The sequence below is a fragment of the Ascidia mentula genome, chromosome 2, assembly GCF_947561715.1.
Source record: "Ascidia mentula chromosome 2, kaAscMent1.1, whole genome shotgun sequence".
NCBI classification, from domain to species: Eukaryota; Metazoa; Chordata; class Ascidiacea; order Phlebobranchia; family Ascidiidae; genus Ascidia; species Ascidia mentula.
In genome coordinates, this window is record NC_138567.1 from 5,628,061 (window position 1) to 5,651,263 (window position 23,203).

The 23,203-nt window shown below is 39.4% G+C and overlaps 5 protein-coding genes across 13 annotated transcripts in view; 1 reads left to right on the forward strand and 4 right to left on the reverse strand.

The window, feature by feature from the left end:
• LOC145889249 (nesprin-1-like) overlaps positions 1–23,203 on the forward strand; it is a 197,458-nt gene that overhangs the window by 56,173 nt on the left and 118,082 nt on the right. The window lies entirely within an intron of this gene.
• Positions 266–1,917, reverse strand: LOC145889796 (uncharacterized). The gene is made up of 5 exons (XM_082980829.1): positions 1,703–1,917; positions 1,339–1,530; positions 1,048–1,149; positions 884–995; positions 266–734 (listed from the first exon to the last, which is right to left on the reverse strand). The coding sequence occupies exons 1-5, from the start codon at positions 1,902–1,904 to the stop codon at positions 518–520; spliced, it is 825 nt and encodes a 274-aa protein (XP_082836955.1). The 5' UTR covers positions 1,905–1,917; the 3' UTR covers positions 266–517.
• Positions 2,343–4,434, reverse strand: LOC145889830 (uncharacterized). 2 transcript variants are annotated; one of them, XM_082980868.1, is made up of 8 exons: positions 4,297–4,434; positions 4,081–4,239; positions 3,857–3,992; positions 3,662–3,723; positions 3,505–3,561; positions 3,163–3,327; positions 2,984–3,098; positions 2,343–2,670 (listed from the first exon to the last, which is right to left on the reverse strand). In XM_082980868.1, the coding sequence occupies exons 1-8, from the start codon at positions 4,337–4,339 to the stop codon at positions 2,343–2,345; spliced, it is 1,065 nt and encodes a 354-aa protein (XP_082836994.1). In that variant the 5' UTR covers positions 4,340–4,434. The 2 variants fall into 2 exon arrangements, with proteins under 2 accessions (XP_082836994.1, XP_082836993.1); XM_082980867.1 differs by having other exon boundaries at positions 3,857–4,004; positions 4,063–4,239.
• On the reverse strand, positions 10,822–12,518 carry LOC145888878 (uncharacterized). The gene is made up of 6 exons (XM_082979747.1): positions 12,381–12,518; positions 12,035–12,304; positions 11,760–11,981; positions 11,625–11,687; positions 11,199–11,415; positions 10,822–11,140 (listed from the first exon to the last, which is right to left on the reverse strand). Exons 1-6 carry the CDS (start codon positions 12,451–12,453, stop codon positions 10,822–10,824), a joined length of 1,164 nt encoding a protein of 387 aa, XP_082835873.1. The 5' UTR covers positions 12,454–12,518.
• Positions 18,089–19,802, reverse strand: LOC145888885 (uncharacterized). The gene is made up of 6 exons (XM_082979756.1): positions 19,702–19,802; positions 19,356–19,625; positions 19,059–19,295; positions 18,916–18,978; positions 18,466–18,706; positions 18,089–18,407 (listed from the first exon to the last, which is right to left on the reverse strand). Exons 1-6 carry the CDS (start codon positions 19,772–19,774, stop codon positions 18,089–18,091), a joined length of 1,203 nt encoding a protein of 400 aa, XP_082835882.1. The 5' UTR covers positions 19,775–19,802.

Genomic DNA, 23,203 nt, shown 5'->3' on the forward strand with positions numbered 1-23,203 from the left:
GCTGCTTAGTGTTAGTGTATTTACTGTCACTAAGCTCCTGCTGCTATGGATACAAGTTAATTTCTCAAACCCTTAGTTTATTTCATTCGTTACATTCATAGCGGTATGAACTAAAATGTGTGTTTTACAATATTTAGAAAACAAACTGCCTCTGCCCCTGACTGGTATCCCAAACCTTAGCGTCGTGAAATATATTTTGCATTCGTATTATGGTGAGCGTGTAACTTGTTGTGTTATGTACGATACACTTGTATGCAATGGTAAGATGATGTACACGTTTAACTTGTCATGCCAGGTTTCAGGCAATGCGTATTACGTCACAAATGTATGGCGTGCTTAGTACACCCAGGGACTTTTACGTCTTTTCCTTCGAGGCATTGCATTGCGCTATTACTCCGCTAACCACAGAAGTTATGTTACAGAACAGTGTCATCAAGGAAACTGTACATTTTCTATTATCATCTCCAAAACGTTTTTGTGTCTGATACCACAAACGAAAAAACATAGCCACGGGTTTTCACACATTATACAGTACATTGGCTTTTGTCTCTGGCAAAACAGCTTCTTTCGTCACGTTGATTTTTGCATGGCTATCGCGTCCATCCGCTCCATTGTTGCCAGATACGTAAATGCAATTATCCACCATAACTCTGCTTCCTGGGGAGACACTACCCTGAACCTCATGTAGTGTTGCGCTGTTATTACGTGCTCCTTCGTGTGACGCAGTCCTTTTCCTGTAATGCATTGGTTCAAAGTGATTGCCTTTAGGATAACACAAACGTACATGCAGAAGTAATTCTATAGTGAAACGCAATGCATCGCTTTGCGATACATTTTACTATTATTATAGTTACGCTTTGGGAAACTAAGTTTCCCGACCCACCGTTTGTAAAAATAAAACAGCAGAGCCAATGCTATGAGAAGAAAAACCAGGACTCCCACCACCAATCCAACTAGCAGAGATGTGTTGTTGCCCTCGTTTGAATTTGCTACATCTGTAACACAAATCCACGGTTTTATTTCTTTTCCACGAAACCGATTCCTCACCTGATCCAGTAGTAGCCGATTGACTCAAAGTGGAGAGTAAGGTACCAGATCCAGTGTTTGCAGCTGTTGTTTGCGTTGAAACGACCGTTGATGCTTCGGTAACTGCACAAGAAATTACACGCTTGTTATCTGTTTGCTCCCTTTTGTCGTTGAATCTTGTTGCGGGTTTTTATTCCAACGATTTTGGAGTGATCATTAAAGGCGAAAATATCTTTCAAATAGACTCAACGAAAATGATACCAAGTTTGTTGGAAGTAAGTCGAATGTTCGAAGCTTATAAACAGAACTTGCCTTGGTTATTTGTGCAGTCTCTTCTGAGGTATTTGGCTTCAAAGGTTTCTTCTGGTTGTGAAGAATAGAACTTAAATTTTTGGGATGTGTGTGCACACTCTAAAAGTGTGCAATTCTCGGGAACTGGCGTTGAGCATCCGTTGTTAGAATTGCGTACTGTAAAGCACTTGTTGGTCACGTCAATCTCTATTTCTGCAAACAAAGCAGCAAAATACTTTGTTTTTGTTTGCTTTAGATTAACTGTTCAGTGTGACGTAGATGAGTGATAACTGATTCTACAACTTGGGTAGGTAAATTGTTCTAGATATCAAAAAGAATTGTCATACTGTTGTTTTATACTTTAGTTGTTTACTGCTGCTTATACCTCCGTAGCATGGCTTCAAAAAATGCCCGTTATTCTTTGGAAATCTAAGTGTCAAGTTACTCAACACAAACTCTTCTTCGTCACGTAGAATAAACTCCCAAAGGCATGATTTCCTGCAGTTACTTCCATTCGCCTCTACAAAATCGGTTGTATTGGTGAGGTTGTACACCGTCGCCTGGATTTGTGTCTGAATCAACTGCATTTGGGCGAATCTCCTTCAGCCACTCAAAATAAAATGCAAGGACAAACTGCCTCGGAATGTTGGCTAACTTCCCGCTACCCTATGCCAACGCTTGAGTCATCTTTATATAGATAACTTAAACGTCATTAAACGCACGCGCTCGCCGCCTGTTTCGGCGTGGAATGAGAACAAATAAACTTGGTAGTAACAAAATGCTAAACAAGCTGGTCGAAATACACTATGTGGTTGTTTGGCAATTGCTTGCGCAAACATATATTTGGGCATAAATGGTATGTATCCAGTAGTACCAAGCAAACAACTGTGCGAAGAACGAATTCAAGTGGAAATGTCTCCAAACTCTTTTATATTCGTTTATTTGGCAACATTGGAACTTTGCAACGGAAAAGTGCAGTGTCGTTATTAGGAACTTAGAATCGCTACTCTATAATCAAATTTCTTTCACATGTGATAGATAATATTGTCCCGCATTTCTCGTTCGCCTCCAACTCCCGTGTAAAGCTCATTGTCCACCATAACGGGTCCTTCATCTACGCCAACCTGACTCAAATCGGCGCAGTTCTGACCGGTTGGATCCGGAATTTGTGCGTCGTTCCCGCTTACGTAAATGCAGTTTTCCACCATTTCACGTTCGTTACTTGTTCCATGGGCGCTGACGAAATCGGTATAATCCGATGCTGCAGTGTATATTGCATTTGGATTTTCAGATTCGTATATGTTCTTGTTTCTGTCGATGTGTGTTGCCGGAGGTGTTTTTCCTTTGTGTTTTCTACAAAGCAAAGTGCAACAGTTGTATCTTCAACGTTGGACACAACAAATAGACTTCTTTAAAGCACGCAGTTAAGCATGCCTAAAAACACGTTCAAATCAACTGCTAAAAGCAGTGGAAAGGGTATTTGCTGTGCGCTGAATGCACGAAAAATGGGCAATGGAACGTCCTTACACACGGTCTAATGTTTACCGTTAACGATTGTGACGCAGTTTTAGAAAACCTATTATAAGTCAACTAACATTCGCACAGAAACGAAGCGAGGACGTAATATCCTGCCTTAGAATAGAACCTTTCGTTAGCCCGAACCAACCTTTTGTACAAGTAAACTCCCGCCAGTAGTAGTATGAGTAACAGCATGCCCGCTGCAACTAAACCCGCTACCAAACCAACGTTAGCCGCTGCGCCGATAGCTCCATGCTCCGTTACTATCAAGAAAATGATTTGACCACAGTCACATATTATTAAACTTTCTTAACTATGTTCATGTACTTGCGGTAGTCGGGGTTGATTGTTGTGTATCATTGTAAAGGGTTGAATAAACAGAGACTGTTTCCGTTATGGGAGGTATGGTTGTGACGTTGCTGTAGCCAGTGGAAGTGATGACGTAATTCGCCGTTTTGCTTTGCGTTGCGATTGCGGTCGTTCCGGCTAATTCTGATCAACATGCATAAAAACTGTTAGCATCCAAAACTTTTGTGAATATTTGAATGATAATACTGATGATGCCGTATAGGCGAAATATATATATTGTGTAAACCAGTATCTTGGATGATTATGTGATAATCTGGGTCAGTCCTAGTAATCACTTTTAGTGAATATGTTGGGACTTACCTGATGTAGCAAGCGATGAAGTTTGTTGTATTGGCAGAACTGTGGTTGATGGCACCTCTATTAAGCAAATGTTTGTGAATACAGTTGCGTGGCCGTTATATTAATTTATTCATAACCGCCAACGATTAAATATTTCGTCACTGCTTTCCAAACTTACCTCTGTCGCAGCTGTATACAATAAAGTTCATCTGAAAATTCTTTCCTTTTGTCTTTGAAGGCCTTTACGTGTATAAAAAAAGAGGGATTTATGCAGAAATAAAATATATAAGTGTGTACAGTTGAACTTTGGTATTTGCCTCTGACAGTTCCAGTGAAACAATTTACTCACTTTAATTATATACTCCAAGCTTACCTGTACGCAACTGGAATACTGTTCCAGTAGGTTGAATATATTTGGACATTATTTCCGCAAATGTTGGCAATTGGATGATCGCACGGTGTCAATTCAGCATGGGTGTCCATATATATGATGCAATCCTTCTGTTTCGGTTCTCTTCCCACTGTGAAACGAGTTAAGTTAATCTGCATCTTTTGACGAGTTCATATATTGCTACTAACAGACAGGTATGACGACATTGTCATCCTTCGAAGACTTTGTAATTTCATATAACATCATTCTTGTGCCATTGTACGGCATCAGGTTCCACGTGCATTCATCTTGGCATTCTCCAGGGGAGGCGCTGATTTGCCCACTGCCTGTGATCTCCACTTGAGAATGTTTCGAACAGAATTCGACTGCGAATTAAGGATATATGGACTGCATGTACTCGACTGCCAAAACAAAATACTCACCATAACACCAAAAAAGAAATTTTCTGCGACATTGGCAAGACATTGTTTGGGCATATATACAAAATTCTGACACTATTATAGTGAAACTGTACTTTTTTGTACCAGAGCGACTGATCTTACTTCTGAGCTATTGTATTACATGAGTGTAACAACCCTGTTCCTTCTGGGGTGTTAACCGTTTGCCGCTTCCTGCCGCTAAGATGACGCACATAACGCCCATATAGAAGCTCACGTGCCGTCCTTTATTAATAATTCTGCGAAAAAAACATTCGCACCCACTTGGGATTTATGGCGCATTTTACGTTCACATGTGATAGATAATATTATCCCGCATTTCACGTTCGCCTCCAACTCCCGTGTAAAGCTCATTGTCCACCATAACGGGTCCTTCTTCCACGCCAACTTGACTTGAATCGGCGCAGTTCTGACCGGTTGGATCCGGAATTTGGGCCTCGCTCCCTCTTACGTATATGCGGTTGTCGACCATTTCACGTTCGTTACTTGTTCTATGAGCGACCTCGGAATCAGAATGATCCAGTACTGCTGTATAAGTTACATTGGGGTCGTGGATATCATTGGAAGATCCGTATAGATTGTCGTTTCTCTCTGTGTAATTGACAGGAGTCGTCTCTCCACCTCCACTGCGTTTTCTGCATAACAACGTTCAACAGTAGTATAGCCTAAACGCCTTTTTGCCAATTTCACAAATTTACATCGACTAACAAGTCGCACGTGCCCCAATGCAACATAATACCATTTGTTCAAGAGTGACGTTAATATACAGTGTGCGCTGATTTGACATGGAAACGAGCAATAAACATCCTAGCAAGATTTTAAAGTGTGTTGTTAACCCCATAAAGTTGTATGCTTTCTGCAATCTATCATAAGTTTGCTTCCATTTGCAAGGAAACAACGGGCGGTAACTTAATATCGTGCCTGAAAATACCTTTTGTTCCTGTACAAGGAAATTCCTGCCAGTAAAAGCACGAATAAAAGAACGCACGCTGCAACCAAACCCGCTACCAGACCCACGTTAACAACCATTCCGATAGCACCTTGCTCCGTTGTGTTGGAAACTGGATAAATAACAAAATACGATTTCACCCACAGTTACTCTCTTCCAGTCTCCAAATAATTACTTGTAACCTACTTGCGGTAAACGGAGACGGTTGCTGTGTATGGGTATCGTTGTAAATGGTTGAATAATCCGGGACAGTTTCCGTTGTGACGTATTCCGTTTTACTTTGAATTGTGGTAACAGTCGTGCTAGCTGAAAAACAATATTCATATTACAAGAAATCTTTGTATGGGGCATTAGTGGCTGTGTCTCTAAAAAACATATATTTGTGAATATAAATAGGTTGCCGATATAACTTAGTCATAAATGCCAACAAACAAATATTTTGTCATGCACTAAATCGGAAACGTACGTCTGTCGCAGCTGTATACGGTAAAGTTCATTTTAAAATTCGTCCCAGTTGCCATGGAAGGCCTGCATATATAATAAAAAAGTAACTTTTATGATACGTGTAAACAAAAAAGGCAAATGGTGCAAAGAAAAAGATATTTAGATAAATCATTGTACCTGTATACTACGCTGGACCTATATTGAAATGTTATTTTTCCAGAGAGCAATTTGATTTTAGCAATTACCTTACCTGTACGTTATCGGAATACTGTTCCAATCAGTTGGATATGTCTGAACGTTATTTCCACAAATGTTTGCATTTGGATGATCGCACGGTGTTAAATTAGCGAAGTTGTCCATATATATAACGCAATCATCCTTTTTCAGTTCTTCTTCCACTGCGAAAGGATTTAAGTTAACTTCATTTTGCTTGTATAAAGTTTATATTTGGACACTAACAGCCAGGTATGATAACTGTGTCGTCGTTTGAAGACTTTGTAAATCCATATAACATTAGTCTTGTGCCATTGTAAGGTGACAAAGTCCATGTGCATTCATCTTGGCAGTCTCCTGGGGAGGCCCTGATTTGACCACTCTCTGTGATTTGTACATTAGAATGTTTGGAACAGAACTTAACTGCGTAATAAAAGTAAATGTACGTTATGTGCTCGGTTGCACAAACCAAATACTTACCAATACACCAAAAAAACAATTTGCTGTGGCATTCACAAGCCATCTTTTGGAAAAGTAAGAAGAAATGCTGACACTAACTATATTTTCTCCTACAGCAAATGATCATCCTGCTGTTTAACACAAGCGTAACAACTTTTCTTCCTGGTTGGTTTAACTATTCCCCTCTTCCTTGTTTTAAGATGACGCAGTGAACGCCTACTAAAGCCCACGTATGGAGGCATGCATAGTATTATGACATCTGCAGGAAGAATATTCATGCCTGCTTACGCTTATAGTGTTGTAATTGTCCACGCAAAGGTCGAAAAACGAATTTCTTTGACCGATAATGTATTGGAACAATGCAAGCTAATCAGATTGCCAGAAGTTTCATTAACTCAAGGCGTAACGTTAACACCTAACAACAGGTGTTTCACCATTTCTCGTTTCCCTTCCCACGAATCTGGGATGTTTCTCTCTTGTTCCAGCTCTTCCACACTCCCGGATTGTGTGGAATAACACGTGTCATCATGGGCAGTTACAGGTTGCGCACATCTGTGGTCTCCCACACCAGTTCCGTCGCCGTGTGTAATGGCAAAAACCCCGGCTTGATCTCGTATCGCAGTGCTAATATTAACGCCTGGTGGTGCGACCTTCTTTTCTATCATGGTGCTGCTGTCCTGAATTTTGCGACGTTGTGTATGGATTTCTCGTTTCCTTATCACAGTATAATTAAGGTTCTTTTGCTTAAACCATTGTGACGTGCGGCTTACCTGTATAAGCTTGCTATGATCAGAAGTAACAGAAAGAGAGCAAAGCACCCTGCACCTCCACCAATAGCCGCTCTAAAAACCATGGAATTCTCCTTTGGTGTTCCCAATCGTCGTATTTTCGTTAGACTCGACGTTATTAAAAGTGACGAAGTTTTTGGCTTTGTTGTGGTGAACTTGGCCTTGGTGCTGGTAGGCATCACAGTAAAAGGAATTAGATCTGAAATTATTATAAAAATCCCCTTGCAAGTGCGAATTCACACACATGATAACTTCACCAACCTTTTATTGGAGCAGCAAGTGTTGTAGGTAATGGCAAAGAAGTGGTACTTGATGCGGCTGCAAGCTCTATACAGAATTGCTTCAGTTTCTGGCTTTCGAAGTGCATGCATATTTTAGTTGATTTACAAACATTTTTAATTGCGCCACTTTCAATTGGAACTTCCATGCAATATTTATTACGCTCACCTGTCAAATTCATTATGGCTAAACTCAAGCTGAATCCTCGTTGTTCCGTAATACTGTTGGAATAAAAGTGCATCTTGTATGGTTGCTTGTTGGATGTTAAAACCCTGATATGTTGACAGCTTAATTGTTGTGCGATCTCTAAAATCTCCTTTGAGGCGAGGGTCACATTTCCAAACACGTAACACCGTTTCTCATCCGTGAATCCGCATAGATAAAGTGATGCGTGGCTTCCTGTGGATTTGTAGGTTTGCACACCGTGACGTCAACGTGCACACTAATTCCAACGCTTACCATCCAGTAATGTCAAGTGATCGAAGCAGTTTGACACGTCGCCTTCACAGTAAACATTGCTACACGTGCCTTGCTTCTGTATCTCGAGAAAATCCAGTGCGATAACTGCGACCTCATCCCTAACCGATATCCGTGGTAGGTTCCAAGTACATCCCTGCAGTGGCGGATACATGCGATCACCTCCGAAATTTGGGGATTTTATTATTCCTGTTCTTCCCTGTATATTCCCACCCGCCGTACTGCACACTAAGCGGGTTCTTTGCGCTGTTGCTGAATTTAGTGACTTTGATTAAGTCTTACATAGGCCTTTTATTCAAGCCTCCACTTACCAACCATCAAGCAATGCAACACCAACATGAGCGCCAGATTTCGTTGCCTGATTCGCGATATCATTTCTATGAGCATCAAAACTGTGCTTCGTATGACAAGCTATAGAATGATTATTTCTAGCAACACGAGTACAACTGTCGGACGACGACTGACAACTCACAAAATTAAACACATGTTCCTACACAGAGCAGACAGGTCAAAACTATTGTAATTCGTTTGTAACCCTAAGCGTTTTCTCTCTAATTTTTGTGTGGCTCTCAAATGTAAACTAACTTCGACCAGTCATAATTAGAGGAACGATAGTGGCGTTCGCTTTCCTCTTTCTCCTGCCAGAAAAACGATATCACGCAAAGTTTTGAAAGTCTGCTGAAAATTTCTTTCTTTATTAAATTTCCACATGCCACGCCTTCGGACATAAATGTACATGTACTACGATATTCAAAGATTCCAATAAAGTTTGTAAATATTTTTTTCCTTTTCGTCACTCGTCCAAACACCACATTTGATAAGAGGTCACTTTTAAGTGCGCGAACGGATGCGGAAACGTTTTACCTGTTGGCGTTTCCTCCTGCAAACAGTTTGTAGTTGTAACAAGTGTGACGTATTAAACAAACCGAACGCTCACCTGATTAAAAGCAGAGCAGCAATAATAAGGACAACCGAAATGAATGCTGCAATTACACCTCCGATTATTGCGGCATTGTCTGCTTGTACTGACGGCGCGTTGCTAGGACTTAAGTTTTTGGTGGACGAGGTCGATGTTGTCATGTGCGAAAATAAACCTAAAGCAACGTTATGTAAATTGATTGTTATTCTTATATTTATAAAAACGGTGTACTTGACGTCGTCACGGTTGAGGTGACAAGTTTTCCTGTCGTGCCAGACTGAGAAGAAGTCGTGGGAATCACAGTACTTGTTGTTGGAACTACTGTCGTTGGCCCTTTGTATAAAACAAAACTAAGTAAATACTCAGATTAGGTCACGACAATTGCTTTTTTTACCATACCCATAATGTCAGTTATTTCGTACAGCAAGCTGAACCCGCGCTGATTGATGATTTCGTCAGAGTAGAACAAAATCTGGTATGGCATCTTTCCGCTCCTGAGCGTCGTGAAATCCCCGCATCCATACTTGGTCTTCATATTTCTCTCCTGTTCCATCCCGATTGTGTTGTTCGTTAAGAAGAAGCACTTTTTGCTACTTGTCAATCCGCAAAGGTAGACTTCCGAAGGACTTTCTGTAATTTGATATCACAGAGCTTTTATTAGGTTGTATAATTGACAACCTTTTTTCGCCGTGCTAACAATCAATATCTAGAAGGCAATTTCGACCACTATGCAAAACCGTGCGTAGTTTTCAGCCAAGAGTGCTAAAAATAGTTGAGCAATATGGTCGAAACTAAACGGTAACAATTAAATCGCTGCATACAGCTCAAGCTTATTTGTAATAGACTAGGATTTTGCAACTAACCGTTTAGCAGCGTAAGGTGGTCGTAACAGAGGGAAGCATTGCCTTCGCAATACGACCCTGCACAATGTTTAATTTTCTGCAGCTCGAGAAAGTCGATGACAACCACTATAAACTGTTCGGTTGAAATTTGTGGCAGATACCACGTGCACGCTTGTTGGGACGGGTATGTTTGGTTATTCCCGTAATTTGGTGTCGTTATGTTTCCCTTCGTGTTCCTTATAGTTCCGAAAGTTGTGTTGCATGACAAGTCGTTGCACCTGGCCTTGCCTAAAACGTAGAATTAGTTATGCTAAAGTAGCTCGCATACCAGCAGATTGTACACACTTACCGATCAAACAGCAAAACACGAATATATAGACGATCCGGAGATACGGCTTCACTGTGATCATTTTTTAGTAAGAACGACGTTGTTTAAAAATAAATCTGACATTCAAGATGATATAAAATACAACGATAAAACTTGCCAAACAATTATGGCATCTGTCTGCCTAAAACTTGTAACCAATGCCAACGTAAAGATTAAGTTTTTGCGGTCTAACTACTTTTCAACAGTCTATAGCTGTTTGCAACAGCAGTGGTTGGTGCCCTAAACGCAACGGGGGTAATGGTCATTCATTTGTTGGCAAATGTGACGACATCTTTTCCAATCGAATTCATCCATATAAGTTTATTACACCTGAATGACTAAGAAGAGCATCCGGCACGTAGGTTGTTGCTGGTTTGTCTGAATCAGCGGTATGACAACAAGTGTGTTTAGTCTGTCTCTGATTAAGGGCGCTTTGCTTTGTTGAACCTTATGGTGGTCGAGATTGTGCACTTTTATAGCCTTCACCAATAAACACTGGACCTTAGCAGGTCACAACAACGTTCGCATTTCATAAAACTTCATCATAAATCTGTCGTAATTGTGGGCGACCTTGTAATATTCAGTTACTGGTGTACCAAATATAAGTTGTATATTATGTTTTATTCGATAACTTTAGTTTGATCGTTAAGATTGATTTCACATTGATAGCAAGAAACGTGCACTTAATTGAAACAATAATATATTTAAATTCTTTCAAAAAAAACATAAATAACTCTCAAGGCATTTACAGCACGTTGTCAACCGTTTATTTTTCATTTCGGTGGTTTATGGACCACGCTGTACGTTACGTCATCTTGCGGCCCATTTTCAACGTCAACTTCCATAGAGTTGTATAACTCGTTGTCGACGATCTTCTTTTCTCCTTTGTTTACAACTGCGTAGACTACGTTGATTTGTGACGTAGTGTCGGATGTATTTTGGCGTGCTGGACCCTCAGCTACTGGAAAATTTTCCGTGTCTCCATGATTCTCTGGGTTGTTTTTGAAAGCCACCGTTATGGGTGAACCGTGTGTGTTGGCTGTCGTCTCATTAAATGGCTTGCGAAGGTGCTGTCGCTTCAGATATTTTCGCCTGTAAGAAGGTGGACTCGACGTTGGATGTTTTTAACTTTCGCTGGCGCAATTCATACCTCACACAAACCGCAAACAGGACAAGCAGAAAGATTCCAGCAATTGCTCCGATTACACCACCGATCCAATCAGAGTTTGTTTCCTCTGTATTTGTGGTCACGTCTGTTGAGGTGATAGGGGTTACGTTTGTTGAAGTGAAAAAGTTTATGCCTGCTGCGGTGATAGGGATTATGTATGTTGCGGTGCTAGGTACACCTGATGTATTGAGGGTTAGAGCTGTAAAATACATACGATGCAACGTTATTTTATGACGTAACGGTTTTCCCCTCTGTCCAGTGTGTAAAATTTACAGGCGTTTCTGCATGCCGCTGCTAACACGAGCAAGAATGATTGCTGATTCTGTCAGGAATATTGCTAGTGGCAAGTGTTCTTTCAGAATCATTTTCTTCGCCGTTTCGGACGCAAGTTAACAGTTATATACTGACCAGGAGAGTGTGTAGTGATGGCTGTCGTTCTTTGGGTTGAAGCCGATGTGGTGGATATCAACGCTATAATGTACAATTATATTGTTATCATTAAACCAAGCATCGTTTCACTGCACAGTATCAGTATCGATGTACCTGTTATGTGATAATGCAGGTCAAAACCCCGATAATTGATGTTGTCGTCTGAATAAAAATGCAGTCTGTGCGGCTGTTTAGTGGAATGTAGAACATTTTTGATGTTGCATGAAAAGTTCTGCATCAAATCATCCGCTGTTTCTTTTAGGACTGTATTGTTTCCAATGACATAACAGAGTTTACTGCTTGTGTTTCCACATATGTGAAGCTCTGTAGAATTACCTACAAATTTTATGAAAAAACATAAAATTCGCCACCATTACATTGTCTTTTACCTGGCAGTAAGGTTAGATGGTCGACACAAACCGTGGCATTTCCTTCGCACAAAGTTTTCTTGCACGATTCGGGTTTTTGTATCTCCAGAAAACTAGTCACAATTACCACAATCTGGTCTAAATTGATTGTTGGTAACTCCCATATACATGATTGGTTTGGGGGATAGACTTTATTGCTTCCGTAGTTCGGGGAAGTTATTCTACCAAACGCGTCTGTAAGTTTTCCACTTTGTGTTGCGCTGCATGTTAAATTCACTCCTTTGACTTCCACTGTAAACAATAGTTTCATTAAATTAGAAAACATAAGTTATCGAGAAGTCACAACATATTTACTTTGTTCACTTACCCATAGCAAAACTTGACAATACTAACATCGTTAACATTTTTCTTGACTGAAACACTGGCGTTAAACAATGCATGATATAACAGCATTACATGTAAGCTTTAATTAGACGAGGACGCTGTATTGGGCTCCTTCACTCTGATTTTGTACCCTAATACTGTGAAAATGCAAATAATATTTGTACAACATTTTTTGAGCCTACACCGACAGTGCTTTCTAAGCACTTCTTCGCTTGTGTTGCCTGAGTCATACAATGTTAAATGCGGTTACATGTGACGTATAATATGATTCACCAGGTAATATGTAGGCGGTCAAAACATTTGACAACAAGACCCTATAGTAGCCATGGGCGAAATAATCCCCATGAATAGCTATGTTCTGTCTCGATTGAAGGACTTTAGTGCAATGTTTTTTTGTTTTTTTTATGGGAGGGATTGGTTCGCGTTTTTTAAAGAGGCAAAGTAGTTTTCCAGTTTATTGTACGACGTGAATGCTAATCATTTATGGTTGTTCATGCTCCTGTCGTACCAATAAAAGATTGTTACATCAAACGTTACTTTCAACTAGTCAGTTAAAGGTTGACTTCGGCACTGCAACATGACGCATAAGTTTAAATGAGTAAAATTCGACAGTCATGCAGGGACGAGGTAGTGTTTAAAATAAGTTGATTGATACTTGGTGACGTCACGCAAAGTGAAATAAAAGTAAGTATGTGGCCCTTTAGGAAACAACAGGACTGTAAACAAATTCTCAACGACAAGAAAAATTAAATAAAAACGTCCTTTTGAATGTAAGATTTGAGTTTTCACGTAAAAATAAAGAAATTTTTTGAATTCTCCCTTTACTTGGGATTCTCGTCGCCACTGTCGGTCGCCCAAGAGCTCGCATAACTCACAGCGTCAATTTCGATGCGGGTGTACAACTCGTTTGTTTCTTGTTTCTTCGGCTTGCGGACTTGGGCATACTGGGGGATCTTTTTTTGCGTTGGCGCGGGCGATTCAGCAGTTGCGTTTTCGGAAAGCTTGGTGTCCGTATAGTTGGTCGTGGAAACGACTTGTCGTAACGGATTTTCCTGTTTCTGATTCTGGCGTCTCTTCCTAAAAGTATCAGGCGATCATGGGCATCAAAACATATACTTTGATGTTCAAATAATCAACATGATTACATTCACATTGTGGCTAACTACATACGTATTCTTGTGTCACAGTAAATTTCTCAACACTTTGTATATCAGGCAAAAGTTTCAACCACAGTTATGCTCATCATCACTGAAGCCTGCTTACTATGTCAAGAATCTTGGCTTTGGTTTTCTTATTAAGAGTATAGTGCTTGCTGGTGCACTGTCATTAAGAGTAGTCAGCTCCAAACTCTTTGCTCCTAATATGGTTTATCTTAGTTGCTTTGAATGAGGTTTATAGGTTGATATTTTTCAACATTGGATTTGTGTTGAGCATTGGAATGTAATAGCTATGACTAAGTGTGATATCTCTTCATATTCACAAACCTGCATAGAAGGATGACAACAAGGATGGTGGCAAACCAAACTATTGCTCCTATTGCAACTCCCAATCCTATGACAGTGGTTTTGACGCCTAAGGCAGCTTTTGATGTTGAATATGACGTTGTTTCCAAAGTGGTCAAATTCATCGAGACTTTCGTCGTGGCTGTTGTGACTTCCGTGGAGTTTGGTTGTTCTGTAGCTAAGAAAACAAGAATATGTTTACGCGCTTTTGTTCAGACAGCATTTTATATACAGAGCATATTTTTTGTCACCTGCTGTTGAGATTTGTTGTAGTTGCGAATTGGTGGAAGTTCTTGCATTTTCTGAATACGTCAGCCAATCTATCCAAAATCCTGAAGAAAGAAAAACACGTTGTTTGTGAAGTTCAAACATTACGGTTATTCATAAAGAAGCTTACCAGTCGTATTAATTATCCAATAGTCAAACAAAAACCTTCCACTGGCGTTTTGAGAAAGAAAAAAGTAAAAATGATCGTTCACTGATTGATTCTTTGAAATGTGGAAAGTTTCGCTGCAGTTATACTTGTCTTTCCAATACCCATGAAATGAAATTTTGGTTGGGAAATTGTTTGTATAAATGTAACACTTGGTATTGTGGCTTGTTCCACAAAGATACTGTTGTTTTTGTCCATATCCTGCATTTTGTAAATGCAATTAAAAACATAAGAAAATATTTTATTAATTTGTACCTCCAGGTAGTGTCAGCATATCTACGCAGTTGCAGTGCTTGCTGCTTCCGTTGCAAAACGCAACATCGTCCGACACCTTCTTTTCCATTCGTAAATATCTAACTGCAATAACCATGACCTCGTTGGCGAAGTTGACGTTGAATTTAAACGTGCAAAAAATGGTTGAATTATGTTCGCTGCCGTCAAAATTCGGCGACATTATCCTCCCTGACTTGTAAGTTGTTGTATTTGGGTCACAGCAAAACCCTGCAACAAAGATGTTAAACAATTAAATTAATAAAAAACTTAAACTGGGGTTTAACATCGTTAGGCTTACATTTAGCCAATGTTATTCCCACTAAGGATCATTATAAAAACGCTTCGCCCGCAATAAACGTACATTCTGCGGGCTGGGGCATTTTGTCAATCAAGACAATTGAACTTACCGTAACATACGATGGATGCCATGACTGTCGTAAGTAAGTGAATCCTTGCCATTGTATCTACAAAAATCTAGAAAAATATGTAATGCAAATAATGGTGAGCTAAATACAAGTGTAAAACACTATTATCCAAGTTCTATCTGTTTCCAAACAACAATTGTTCACATACTGTACGTACTAAAACATGACTTTTTCTTCACGCTTTTCAACATTGTTAACTCTGCCACAGAAAGGTTTATTTAATTATTGTAGATTATGTACAAAAACTGCATTCAGTCTGCCCACTCTTCACTGAAGATACCAACTGATACCTTTAATGCTGAGTTTAAAGAGTGGCGAATTTCTTGTCAAAGGAAATGGCGTCACAACTTACTTTTCCCGGTAACGAAACTATGGGCGTGTTGTGTGTAACAAAAGGCGGCCCTGTTGGTGTCTGCCAGAGGTCGGGTCTGCTTATTAGGCATAAATAGTGGTCAGAGTGACGTTTATTTTTGAGCGTAAGTAGAGAAAAAACGATTTTTACACTGTCTAAAGAAGATGTCAATTTTTTTATTGCACTTCTTTTTTCGACTGATATTTGAAATAGTTTCGTCACAAAACAAAACAAAATGTACAAAGTATTAAAGAGATGCCAATGAGCAAGATACGACTGACAATAAGAAGCAGAAATATTTAAGCTCAATTGGGGATTTTCTGCAATTTGCACTTCAAAAGTAAAACAACTCGCATGTTACAGTAACAGCGTAGCAAGCGTTTCTCAGTTAAACAATTTTGCCGTTGGTTAAAGCAAGACAGCAATTAAAAAAGAATCTCTACGTAATTTTCAGCTCATCTTTATTTAATCTAAGTTCATATACACGTGCTTCTGTAGCTGCATCGGTTTCTCGTACGGATTTTCTTGACTTGTTTCCGCATTCGTGTAAGATTGTGCACTTTCCAGCGATGGCGATTCTAACATACAACATAACCATGAGAACCATGTATACGCGATCATAGGAAGTTTGTAAAATAATATTTACCTGGAACTGATCCGAGTTTTACCTGTTGGCGTTTCCTCCTGCAAACAGTTTGTAGCTGTAACAATTGTGACGTATTACCCAAACCAAACGCTCACCTGATTAAAAGCAGAGCAGCAATAATAAGGACAAGAGAAATGAATGCTGCAATTACACCTCCGATTATTACGGAATGGTCTGCTCGTTTTGACGGCGCGTTGCTAGGATTTAAGTTTTGTGAGGACGGGGTCGATGTTGTCATATGTGAAAATAGACCTAAAAGCAACGTTACGTAAATTGATTTTTATTGTTATATTTAAAAAAACGGTGTACTTGACGTCGTCACGGTTGAGGTAACAAGTTTTCCTGTCGTGCCAGACTGAGAAGAAGTCGTGGGAATCACAGTACTTGTTGTTGGAACTACTGTCGTTGGCCCTTTGTATAAAACAAAACTAAGTAAATACTCAGATTAGGTCACGACAATTGCTTTTTTTACCATACCCATAATGTCAGTTATTTCGTACAGCAAGCTGAACCCGCGCTGATTGACGATTTCGTCAGAGTAGAACAAAATCTGGTATGGCATCTTTCCGCTCCTGAGCGTCCTGAAATCCCCGCATCCATACTTGGTCTTCATATTTCTCTCCTGTTCCATCCCGATTGTGTTGTTCGTTAAGAAATAGCACTTTTTGCTGCTTGTCAATCCGCAAAGGTAGACTTCCGAAGGACTTTCTGTAATTTGATATCACAGAGCTTTTATTAGGTTGTATATCTGACAACATTCTTTCGCCGTGCTAACAATTAATATCTAGAAGGCAATTTTGACCACTATGCAAAACCATGCGTAGTTTTCAGTCAAGAGTGCTAAAATAGTTGAGCAACTTGGTGGAAACTAAACGGTAACAATAAAATCGCTGCAAACATCTCTAGCTTATTTATCATAGACTAGGATTTTGCATCTAACCGTTCAGCAGTGTGAGGTGGTCGTAACAGAGGGAAGCGTTGCCTTCGCAATACGACCCTGCACAATGTTTACTTTTCTGCAGCTCGAGAAAGTCGATGACAACCACTATAAACTGTTCGGTCGAAATTTGTGGCAGATACCACTTGCACGCTTGTTGTGGCGGGTATGTTTGGTTATTCCCGTAATTTGGTGTCGTTATGTTTCCCTTCGTGTTCCTTATAGTTCCGAAAGTCGTGTTGCATGACAAGTCGTTGCACCTGGCCTTGCCTAAAACGTGAAATTAGTTATGCTAAAGTAGCTCGCATACCAGCAGATTGTACACACTTACCGATCAAACAGCAAAACACGAATAGATAGACGATCCGGAGATACGGCTTCAGTGTGATCATTTTTTAGTAAGAACAACGTTATTTTAGAACAAATCTGACATTCAAGAATATATAAAATACAACGATAAAACTTGCCAAACAATTATGGCATCTGTCTGCCTAAAACTTGTAACCAATGCCAACGTAAAGATTAAGTTTTTGCGGTCTAACTACTTTTCAACATTCTACCTGGTTGCAACAGCAATAGTTGGTGTCCTAACCGCAACGGGGGTTAATGGTCATTCATTTGTTAGCAAATGTGACGACATCTTTTCTAATCGAATTCATCCATATAAGTTTATTACACCTGGGTGACTAAGAAGAGCATCCGGCACGTAGGTTGTTGCTGGTTTGTCTGAATCAGCGGTATGACAACAAGTGTGTTTAGTCTGTCTCTGATTAAGGGCGCTTTGCTTTGTTTAACCTTATGGTGGTCGAGATTGTGCACTTTTATAGCCTTTACCAATGAACACCTAGACACTTAGCAGATTACCAATTTTGTTCGCATTTCATAAAACGTCATCATAAACCCGTCGTAATTGTGGGCGACCTTGTAATATTCAGTTACTGATGTACCAAATATAAGTTGTATATTATGTTTTATTCAAAAACTTTAGTTTGGTCGTTAAGATTGATTTCACGTTGAAAGCAAGCAACATGCACTTAATTGAAACAATAATATATTTAAATTCTTTTAAAAAAACATAAATAACTCTCAAGGCATTTACAGCACGTTGTCAACCGTTTATTTTTCATTTCGGTGGTTTATGGACCACACTGTACGTTACGTCATCTTGCGCCCCGTTTTCAACGTCAACTTCCATAGAGTTGTATAACTCGTTGTCGACGATCTTCTTTTCTCCTTTGTTTACAACTGCGTAGACTACGTCGCTTTGTGACGTAGTGTCGGATGTATTTTGGCGTGCTGGACCCTCAGCTACTGGAAAATTTTCTGTTTCTCCATGATTCTCTGGGATGTTGTTGAAAGCTACCGTTATGGGTGAACCGTATGTGTTGGCTGTCGTCTCATTAAATGGCTTGCGAAGGTGCTGTCGCTTCAGATATTTTCGCCTGTAAGAAGGTGGACTCGACGTTGGATGTTTTTAACTTTCGCTGGCGCAATTCATACCTCATAAAAACCGCAAGCAGGACAAGCAGAAAGATTCCAGCAACTGCTCCGGTTACAGGACCGATCCAATCAGAGTTTGTTTCCTCTGTATTCGTGGTCACGTCTGTTGAGGTGATAGAGGTTATGTCTGTTGAGGTGATAGAGGTTATGTCTGTTGAGGTGATAGGGTTTATGCCTGTTTCGTTGATAGGGATTATGTCTGTTGCGGTGCTGGATACACGTGATGTATTGAGAGTTAGAGCTGTAAAATACATACGATGCAAAGTTATTTTATGACGTAACGGTTTTCCCCTCTGTCCAGTGTGCAAAATTTACAGGCGTATCTGCATACTGCTGGTAATACGAGTAAGAATGATTGCTGATTCTGTCAGGAATACAGCTAGTGGCAAGTGTTCTTTCAGAATCATTTTCTTCGCCGTTTCGGACGCAAGTTAACAGTTATATACTGACCAGGAGAAGGTGTAGTGATGGCTGTCGTTCTTTGGGTTGAAGCCGATGTGGTGGAGATCAACGCTTTAATGTATAACTCTCTTGTTATTACCAGCAGTGAAACCAAGCATTGTTTTTACTGCACAGTATTAGTATCGATGTACCTGTTATGTCCCGAATGTGATAATGCAGGTCAAAACCCCGATAATTAATGTTTTCGTCGTCGTCGGAATAAAAATACAGTCTGTACGGCTGTTTAGTGGAATGTAGAACATTTTTGATGTTGCATGAAAAGTTCTGCATTAAATCATCCGCTGTTTCTTTTAGGACTGTATTGTTTCCAATGACATAACAGAGTTTACTGCTTGTGTTTCCACATATGTAAAGCTCTGTAGAATTACCTACAAATTTTATGTAAAAACATAAAATTCGCCACCATTGCAAATTACATTGTCCTTTACCTGGCAGTAAGGTTAGATGGTCGACACAAACCGTGATATTTCCCTCACATAAATTTTTCTTGCACGATTCGGGTTTTTGTATCTCCAGAAAACTAATCACAATTACCACAACTTGGTCTAAATTGATTGTTGGTAACTCCCATGTACATGATTGAAGTGGGGGATAGATTTTATTGCTTCCGTAGTTCGGGGAAGTTATTCTACCAAACGCGTCTGTAAGTTTTCCACTTTGTGTTGCGCTGCATGTTAAATTCACTCCTTTGACTTCCACTGTAAACAATAGTTTCTTTAAATTAGAAAACATAAGTTATCGAGAAGTCACAACATATTTACTTTGTTCACTTACACATAGCAAAACTTGACAATACTAACATCGTTAACATTTTTCTTGACTGAAACACTGGCGTTAAACAATGCATGATATAACAGCATTACATGTAAGCTTTAATTAGACCAGGACGCTGTATTGGGCTCCTCCACTCTGATTTTGTACCCTAATACTGTGAAAATACAAACAATATTTGTACAACATTTTTTGAGTCTACACCGACAGTGCTTTCTAAGCACTTCTTCGCTTGTTTTGCTGGAGTCATACAATGTTAAATGCGGTTACATGTGACGTATAGTATGATTCACCAGGTAATATGTAGGCGGTCAAAACATTTGACAACAAGACCCTATAGTAGCCATGGGCGAAATAATCCCCATGAATAGCTATGTTCTGTCTCGATTGAAGGACTTTAGTACAATGTTTTTTTTGTTTTTTTTTATGGGAGGGATTGGTTCGCGTTTTTTAAAGAGGCAAAGTAGTTTTCCAGTTTATTGTACGAGATGAATGCTAATCATTTATGGTTGTTCATGCTCCTGTCGTACCAATAAAAGATTGTTACATCAAACGTTACTTTCAACTAGTCAGTTTGACTTCGGCACTGCAACATGACGCATAAGTTTAAATGAGTAAAATTCGACAGTCATGCAGGGACGAGGTAGTGTTTAAAATAAGTTGATTGATACTTGGTGACGTCACAGAAAGCGAAATAAAAGTAATTATGTGGCCCTTTAGGAAACAACAGGAATGTAAACAAGTTCTCAACGACAAGAAAAATCAAATAAAAACGTCCATTTGAATGTAAGATTTGAGTTTTCACGAAAAAATGAAGAAATTTCTTGAATTCTCCCTTTACTTGGGATTCTCGTCGCCACTGTCGGTCGCCCAAGAGCTCGCATAACTCACAGCGTCAATTTCGATGCGGGTGTACAACTCGTTTGTTTCTTGTTTCTTCGGCTTGCGGACCTGGGCATACTGGGGGATCTTATTTTGCGTTGGCGCGGGCGATTCGGCAGTTGCGTTTTCGGAAAGCTTGGTGTCCGTATAGTTGGTCGTGGAAACGACTTGTTGTAACGGATTTTCCTGTTTCGGATTCTGGCGTCTCTTCCTAAAAGTATCAGGCGAACATGAGCATCAAAACATATACTTTGATGTTCAAATAATCAACATGATTACATTCACATTGTGGCTAACTACATACGTACTCTTGTGTCACAATAAATTTCTCAACAGTTTGTATATCAAGCAAAAGTTTCATCCACAGTTATGTTTATCATCACTGATGTCTGCCCAGTATGTCAAGAATATTGGCTTTCTAATAAGGAGTATAGTACTTGCTGGTGCACTGTCATTAAGAGTAGTCAGCTCCAAACTCTTTGCTCCTAAGATGGTTTATCTTAGTTGCTTGGAATTTGGTTTATGTCTTGATATTTTTCAACATTGGATTTGTGTTGAGCATTGGGATGTAGTAGCTATGTCTTTTTAAGTTGGACATCTCTACATATTCACAAACCTGCATAGAAGGATGACAACAAGGATGGTGGCAAACCAAACTATTGCTCCTATTGCAACTCCCAATCCTATGACAGTGGTGTTGACGCCCAAGGCAGCTTTTGTTGTTGAATATGACGTTGTTTCCAAAGTGGTCAAATTCTTCGAGACTACCGTCGTGGCTGTTGTGCCTTCCGTTGAGTTTGGTTGTACTGTAGCTAAGAAACAAGAACAGGTTTACGCGCTTTTGTTAAGGCAACATTTTATATACAAAGTATATTTTTTGTCACCTGCTGTAGAGATTTGTTGTGGTTGCGAATTGGTGGAAATTTCTGCTTTTTTTGAATACGTCAGCCAATCTATCCAAAATCCTGAAGAAAGAAAAACACGTTGTTTGTGAAGTTCAAACATTTTACAATGAATTTTAAAGGAGCTTACCAGTCGTATTGATTATCCAATAGTCAAACAAAAACCTTCCACTGGCGTTTTGAGAAAGAAAAAAGTAAAAATTATTGTTCACTGATTGATTCTTTGAAATGTGGAAAGTTTCGCTGCAGTTATACTTGTCCTTCCAATACCCATGAAATGAAAATTTAGTTGGGAAATTGTTTGTATAAATGTAACACTTGGTATTGTAGCTTGTTCCACAAAGATACTGCATTTTTTGTCCATGTCCTGCAATTTGTAAATGCAATTAAAAGCATCGAGAAATTTTTTGATAGTTTGTACCTCCTGGTAAAGTCAGCATGTCTGCACAGTTGCAGTGCTTGCTGCTTCCGTTGCAAAACGCAACATCGTCCGACACCTTCTTTTCCATTCGTAAATATCTAACTGCAATAACCATGACCTCTTTAACGAAGTTGACGTTGAATTTAAAAGTGCAAAAACGGTTGGTTGAATTATGTTCGCTGCCGTCAAAATTCGGCGACATTATTCTTCCCGACTTGTAAGTTGTTGTATTTAGATCACAGCAAAACCCTGCAACAAAGATGTTAAACAATTAAATAGATGAAAAACTAAAACTGGGGTTTAACATCGTTAGGCTTTCATTTAGCCAATGTTATTCCCACTAAGGATCATTATAAAAACGCTTCGCCCGCAATAAACGTACATTCTGAGGGCTGGGGCATTTTGTCAATCAAGACAATTGAACTTACCGTAACATACGATGGATGCCATGACTGTCGTAAGTAAGTGAATCCTTGCCATTGTATCTACAATAAACTAGAAAAATATGTAATGCAAATAATGGTGAGCTAAATACAAGTGTAAAACACTATTATCCAAGTTCTATCTGTTTCCAAACCACAATTGTTCACATACTGTACGTACTAAAACATGACTTTTTCTTCACGCTTTTCAACATTGTTAACTCTGCCACAGAAAGGTTCATTTAATTATTGTAAGATTATGTACAAAAACTGCATTCAGTCTGCCCACTCTTCACTGAAGATACCAACTGATACCTTTAATGCTGAGTTTAAAGAGTGGCGAATTTCTTGTTAAAGGAAATGGCGTCACAACTTACTTTTCCCGGTAACGAAACTATGGGCGTGTTGTGTGTAACAAAAGGCGGCCCTATTGGTGTCTGCCAGAGGTCGGGTCTGCTTATTAGGCATAAATAGTGGTCAGAGTGACGTTTATTTTTGAGCGTAAGTAGCGAAAAAATGATTTTTACACTGTCTGAAGAAGATGCCAATTTTTTTATTGTACTTCTTTTTTCGACTGATATTTGAAATAGTTTCGTCACAAAACAAAACAAAATGTACAAAGTATTAAAGAGATGCCAATGGGCAAGATACGGCTGACAATAAGAAGCAGAAATATTTAAGTTAAATTGGGCATTTTCTGCAATTTTCACTTCAATAGTAAAGCAACTCATATGTTACAGTAATAGCGTAGCAAGCGTTTTTCAGTTAAACATTTTTCGCGTTGGTTAAAGCAAGACTGCAATTGAAAAAGGATCTCTACGTAATTTTCAGCATATCTTTATTTAATCTAAGTTCATATACACGTGCTTCTGTAGCTG